The sequence below is a fragment of the Oncorhynchus clarkii genome, unplaced genomic scaffold, assembly GCF_045791955.1.
Source record: "Oncorhynchus clarkii lewisi isolate Uvic-CL-2024 unplaced genomic scaffold, UVic_Ocla_1.0 unplaced_contig_2170_pilon_pilon, whole genome shotgun sequence".
NCBI lineage: Eukaryota > Metazoa > Chordata > Actinopteri > Salmoniformes > Salmonidae > Oncorhynchus > Oncorhynchus clarkii.
Window position 1 is genome coordinate 1 of NW_027260176.1, and position 6,718 is coordinate 6,718.

At 43.6% G+C, this 6,718-nt stretch overlaps 1 protein-coding gene across 1 annotated transcript; it reads left to right on the forward strand.

Annotated features, from left to right (window-relative positions):
- Positions 1 to 2,531: 2,531 nt before the first annotated feature.
- On the forward strand, positions 2,532 to 6,238 carry LOC139401242 (basic immunoglobulin-like variable motif-containing protein; the record flags this gene model as incomplete). The annotated part of the gene is made up of 7 exons (XM_071145614.1): positions 2,532 to 2,627; positions 2,852 to 2,956; positions 3,055 to 3,149; positions 3,456 to 3,588; positions 4,507 to 4,590; positions 4,736 to 4,832; positions 5,610 to 6,238. Coding segments are annotated over 7 exons (934 nt in total), but the record flags the coding sequence as incomplete, so codon positions are not given.
- Positions 6,239 to 6,718: the final 480 nt, after the last annotated feature.

The following is a 6,718-nucleotide window of genomic DNA, read 5'->3' on the forward strand; positions in this document are numbered from 1 at the left end:
AACTACTGAGGTAACACACAGCTCAATATACTGTAACTACTGAGGTAACACACAGCTCATTATACTGTAACTACTGAGGTAACACACAGCTCATTATACTGTAACTACTGAGGTAACACACAGCTCATTATACTGTAACTACTGAGGTAACACACAGCTCATTATACTGTAACTACTGAGGTAACACACAGCTCATTATACTGTATTAACTACTGAGGTAACACACAGCTCATTATACTGTAACTACTGAGGTAACACACAGCTCATTATACTGTAACTACTGAGGTAACACACAGCTCATTATACTGTAACTACTGAGGTAACACACAGCTCAATATACTGTAACTACTGAGGTAACACACAGCTCATTATACTGTAACTACTGAGGTAACACACAGCTCATTATACTGTAACTACTGAGGTAACACACAGCTCATTATACTGTAACTACTGAGGTAACACACAGCTCATTATACTGTAACTACTGAGGTAACACACAGCTCATTATACTGTAACTACTGAGGTAACACACAGCTCATTATACTGTATTAACTACTGAGGTAACACACAGCTCATTATACTGTATTAACTACTACTGAGGTAACACACAGCTCATTATACTGTATTAACTACAGAGGTAACACACAGCTCATTATACTGTATTAACTACTACTGAGGTAACACACAGCTCATTATACTGTATTATAAACTGGGTGGTCCCTGCCCTGAATGCTGATTGGCTGACAGCCATTGTATATCAGACCGTATACCACAGGTATGACAAAACATTTCATTTTTACTGCTCTAATTACATTGGTAACCAGTTTGTAATAGCAATAAGGGTTTGTGATATATGGCCAATATACCACGGCTAAGGGCTGTATCCAGGTACTCCGCGATGCGTCGTGCTAAGAACATCCCTTAGCCGTGGTATGTTGGCCGTATACCACGCCCCCCTCGTGCCTTATTGCTTAAGTATATACCATATATACATAGTCTTAGCAAGCACTTTGGCATCAAGCTACTATTCTTTTGCAGTAATATTTAGCTACCTAGCTAGTTATCGTAGCTAACGTTAGCCTAGCTAGTTATCTTAGCCAACGTTAGCCTAGCTAGTTACCTTAGCCAACGTTAGCCTAGCTAGTTACCTTAGCTAACGTTAGCCTAGCTAGTTATCGTAGCTAACGTTAGCCTAGCTAGTTACCTTAGCCAACGTTAGCCTAGCTAGTTACCTTAGCTAACGTTAACCTAGCTAGTTATCTTAGCCAACGTTAGCCTAGCTAGTTACCTTAGCTAACGTTAGCCTAGATAGCTAGCATCAAGTGAAGGAGATATAAAAATGGCCGTAAAAACAGCTAAGACTGATGTTCATTTTTTTATCTGAGAATTACTTTTAAATTGCTTTTGATGCACCGTAGCAAAGATTTGTATAACTTGCTCTTTGTTCTGTCTGCGCCCCTAATTATACAGTATTAACTACTGATAGACCTATCACAGAGCTAGTTATACTGTATTAACTACTGATAGACCTATCACAGAGCTAGTTCTACTGTATTAACTACTGATAGACCTATCACAGAGCTAGTTCTACTGTATTAACTACTGATAGACCTATCACAGAGCTAGTTCTACTGTATTAACTACTGATAGACCTATCACAGAGCTAGTTCTACTGTATTAACTACTGATAGACCTATCACAGAGCTAGTTCTACTGTATTAACTACTGATAGACCTATCACAGAGCTAGTTCTACTGTATTAACTACTGATAGACCTATCACAGAGCTAGTTATACTGTATTAACTACTGATAGACCTATCACAGAGCTAGTTCTACTGTATTAACTACTGATAGACCTATAACAGAGCTTGTTATACTGTATTAACTACTGATAATGATGACAGTGGGTTTGCATCCCAAATGGCACCCTATGTAGTGCACTGCTGCCCAATAGGGCTCTGGTTAAAGCTAGTGCACTATATAGGGAATGTGGTGCCTGCTGCCCAATAGGGCTCTGGTTAAAGCTAGTGCACTATATAGGGAATGTGGTGCCTGCTGCCCAATAGGGCTCTGGTTAAAGCTAGTGCACTATATAGGGAATGTGGTGCCTGCTGCCCAATAGGGCTCTGGTTAAAGCTAGTGCACTATATAGGGAATGTGGTGCCATTTCGGACAGAGCCAGAAATTTCTGCAAGTGGAGGAGGCATTCATTAGTGTCATGCTTTTCTTTCGCCCTCCCTCCCTCCCTCCCTCCCTCCCTCCCTCCCTCCCTCCCTCCCTCCCTCCCTCCCTCCCTCCCTCCCTCCCTCCCTCCCTCCCTCCCCCTTCTCTTCCTTCCTTCCTTCCCTCCCTCCCTCCCTCCCTCCCTCCCTCCCTCCCTCCCCCTTCTCTTCCTTCCTTCCCTCCCTCCCTCCCTCTCTTCCTTCCCTCCCTCCCTCCCTCCCTCCCTCCCTCCCCCTTCTCTTCCTTCCTTCCCTCCCTCTCTTCCTTCCCTCCCTCCCTCCCTCCTTTCCCTCCCTCCGTTCTCTAGGTACTGTATCAGCCGCCCCCAGTACAAGACGTCATGTGGGATATCTTCATTAGTTTCCTGCTGGAACTTTCTGTACAGCACACTAGGAGCAGGGAGGTAGGCATTTTATCGTCGTCTGTAGCTCTGTACGTGTGGCAATGGGATCACCGCTCGTTGGGGGAACAGACTCCATCTTTTATACTTGTTATATAGGTAATATATAGGTAATAGGTAATACAAAAGACAAATGTTTCCATCACATTATAGCGTGTAGTCTCATTTTTTATGTGTCATAAATAAGAGGATTAACAGCTATTTGATTGTTATGTGTGTATTTTCAGTCTCCCACCCATCTCCCAGGAGGGGGCTCTTCAGATCCTAGGCTTCCAGCCTCCTTTTGAGGAGATTAAGTTTGGTCCCTTTACAGGCAACGCTACTCTGATGAGGTACAGTACTCAGAAATACTGACATTAGAAACAAGGTGCACACAGCTTATGGCTACAGATTATTATATATATATATTTATTTTTATCTTTGTGAACAGATGGTTCAGGCAAATCAATGACAATTTCCATGTTCGAGGATGTTCCTATATTCTGTACAAACCCCACGGGAAACACAAGACAGCGGGAGAGACTGGTGAGTTTGTCTACTCTCTCCTCTCGTCTACCCTCTCTACTAACAAATTGGCCATGATGTAACAAGCTGGCCTCAGCTTTGGAAATACAAAGTGTAAAATGTGTTCAAATGTCAGTCAATCCAGTGGCTTGGGGCCGGCCTTGACTTTAGTTTGTCATCCAGTTGGTCTGTTATATAAAGAAATCGTTGTTTTTTTTGACAACAGAATAGATGAAAAAGCATACAGTAGTTCAGACTGTCTGCATGATTCTGTTTTGCTTTTAAATGGAGTGTGTTTGAATTGAGTATTTGTCCTCCCTGTTCCAGCTGAGGGGGCGTTGTTGAAGTTGACCCTGGGGTTAAGAGATGAAACCATGGCCTATATTTACCACTGTCAGAACCACTACTTCTGTCCTGTGGGCTTCGAGGCCACACCTTTCAAAGCAGCCAAGGCCTACAGGTACATTCTTCTCATATCCCTGTGTGCATTTACTTTCTAACAGGTCATTGTTTAGGCCTAATTCATTACATTTTATTATTTTCAATTACTAATCATTTTATCTTACTGTCAACCACATAACTCCTACTGTCAACCACATAACTCCTGCTGTCATCCACGTACCTCCTGCTGTCATCCACGTACCTCCTGCTGTCATCCACGTACCTCCTGCTGTCAACCACATAACTCCTACTGTCAACCACATAACTCCTGCTGTCATCCACGTACCTCCTGCTGTCATCCACGTACCTCCTACTGTCAACCACATAACTCCTACTGTCAACCACATAACTCCTGCTGTCATCCACGTACCTCCTGCTGTCATCCACGTACCTCCTGCTGTCATCCACGTACCTCCTACTGTCATCCACTTACCTCCTACTGTCAACCACGTAACTCCTACTGTCAACCACGTACCTCCTACTGTCATCCACTTACCTCCTACTGTCATCCACTTACCTCCTACTGTCATCCACTTACCTCCTACTGTCATCCAAGTATCTCCTACTGTCATCCACGTACCTCCTACTGCCATCCACGTAACTCCTACTGTCATCCACGTAACTCCTACTGTCATCCACGTAACTCCTACTGTCATCCACTTACCTCCTACTGTCATCCACGTACCTCCTACTGTCATCCACGTACCTCCTACTGCCATCCACGTCCACGTACCTCCTACTGCCATCCACGTACCTCCTACTGTCATCCACGTACCTCCTACTGCCATCCACGTCCACGTACCTCCTACTGCCATCCACGTACCTCCTACTGCCATCCACGTACCTCCTACTGTCATCCACGTACCTCCTACTGTCATCCACGTACCTCCTACTGTCATCCACGTACCGTGTTAACTTGTTGTTGTTTACTTCTAAGGGGTACATTACCAACTAATGAAATGGAACACTGGATCCTGATTGGTGAACCAAGCAGGAAACACCCTGCTATTCACTGTAAAAAGTATGATCCTTTCTGACTTCTAATGTTTACAAAAAATTATATGCAGTATTTTTGTTGTTGTTGTTGTACAACGTTGTCGTCTTCTTTAGTTGATTTGTATTTAGTCGATTACTGTTTCACTTCTGTATCTTGCTGTTGTTTTTAGGTGGGCTGATATTGTTACAGATCTGAACACACAAAATCCAGAATACCTTGATATTCGTCACACGGAGAGGGGAATTCAGTGCCGCAAAACCAAAAAGGTTTTCATTTTCGTTTCAGTTTATAGTTTTGTTAGTTGTTAAGATACCAGTTATGCTAACAATGGGATGAGGATGCGTTAGAGCCCAGAACTGGCATGAATTTTAAGCCCTAGCCATGCCCGCGACATTCAGACCCCTGCCCAGGCCTGATTGCTTTTGCCAAATTTAAGGCCCTGCCCGAAACCAGAAATCAGAAATAACTCTGTAAGTAAATCCATTAGCTACTCCTCTGTGTCACTGGCTTCCTGCGCGCTGCTCACTCTGTATGCACTCTGCTCATGGTGGCTCTGAGTCTGTGAGTGACCATAGCAACGGCTACGCTTGGGCTGCTCTGCTCAATGACGAAACATGAGACAAGTTGTTAGTTACTTTTCATCCCTCTCAGACAAACTCAAGGAATAATATTATCATCTGTGAAATAATATCTCCTGTCTTCTATTTAGTTGAAGCTCATCTGGCACCATGTTATGATCTTAGTCAGATATGTCTGTACTGCAGAGCACGAGCAAATGGCACAGCTTCACAATGCTAGTGATACCCAAGCCCTGCCGTACCGTACTTATTGATGAAAAATTTAACAGGCTCTACCCTAACCCAATGTATAATGTCAGGTTGGCCCGATGGGCTCGGGTAGCAGAGCTCTAGTATGAGTACTGCATTTCTGACGTGAACCTCTCCTCTTCTCAGTTTTTATAGTTATGTTAAAATGTAAAAGTTGAAGGTACCATTCATGGGTCTGTTACGCATTTCTGACATGAACCACTCCTCTCCTGGCAGGTGGGAGGGAATCTTCACTGCATCATGGCTTTCCAGAGGGTCAACTGGCAGAAGCTAGGCCCCTGGGCCCTCAACCTGGAGAACCTGAGGCATGACCTCCACCACCAGGGGTCTGAGAGGGCCCAGGGGGGCTTAGCAGAGGTCCAGGAGGACAGGGAGAAGACCTCAGGAAAACACCAGGCTTTGGCCCGGCTAGGCCGCTCCAACAGCACAGGTACCAGTAACCAGAAGGACGTAGCTTGGAAACACCTGTCTAACACCACAGAGTACCGACACAGGAGCTCACCTGAGAGCGACGTTGAAGAAGATACCACAGATGACTGAGATTCAATGAGAAGGCTGTGAAATTAGTGCTGCTAAAATATACTGGTTAGTATATCAAACGTTTCTCAATCGTTTTTCACCAACAAAAAAAAAGAGCGAGAGACGAAAGTGTTATTTTACCCCGTCTAGCATCATCCAGATTCCATCCAGGATTTTGCCTGATTATTGTAATGAAAAGTTAGTACAACATACAAGTTTATACACTTTAGTGTGAAAGCTACGTTTAATCGTCTAGCAATGTATAGAGGACTGCTGCTATTAATCAGAACGTCTGATAACATTGCATTTAAAAGCCATTTAAGAAATAGAACAATAAGAATCAAATCTATTAATTTTACACTTTTAAAGTGAGTGTGTTAGTTTGCGAATGTGACTGAAATCCAGTGACTACTGTAAGCCAAGTTTTTCTCAATTCCACGATGCACATCACATCAATGGAGTTGAGCGGAGACAACTACAACGAGTCGCTGTCAGTCGATAAACCCTTACCTTGTACCTGTGTTTGTCCTCTGTAACTGCCTTTCTTACTTCCTTACCTTGTACCTATGTTTGTCCTCTGTAGCTGCCTTTCTTACTTCCTTACCTTGTACCTATGTTTGTCCTCTGTAGCTGCCTTTCTTAATTCCTTACCTTCTACCTATGTTTGTCCTCTGTAGCTGCCTTTCTTAATTCCTTACCTTCTACCTATGTTTGTCATCTGTAGCTGCCTTTCTTAATTCCTTACCTTCTACCTATGTTTGTCCTCTGTAGCTGCCTTTCTTACTTCCTTACCTTGTACCTATGTT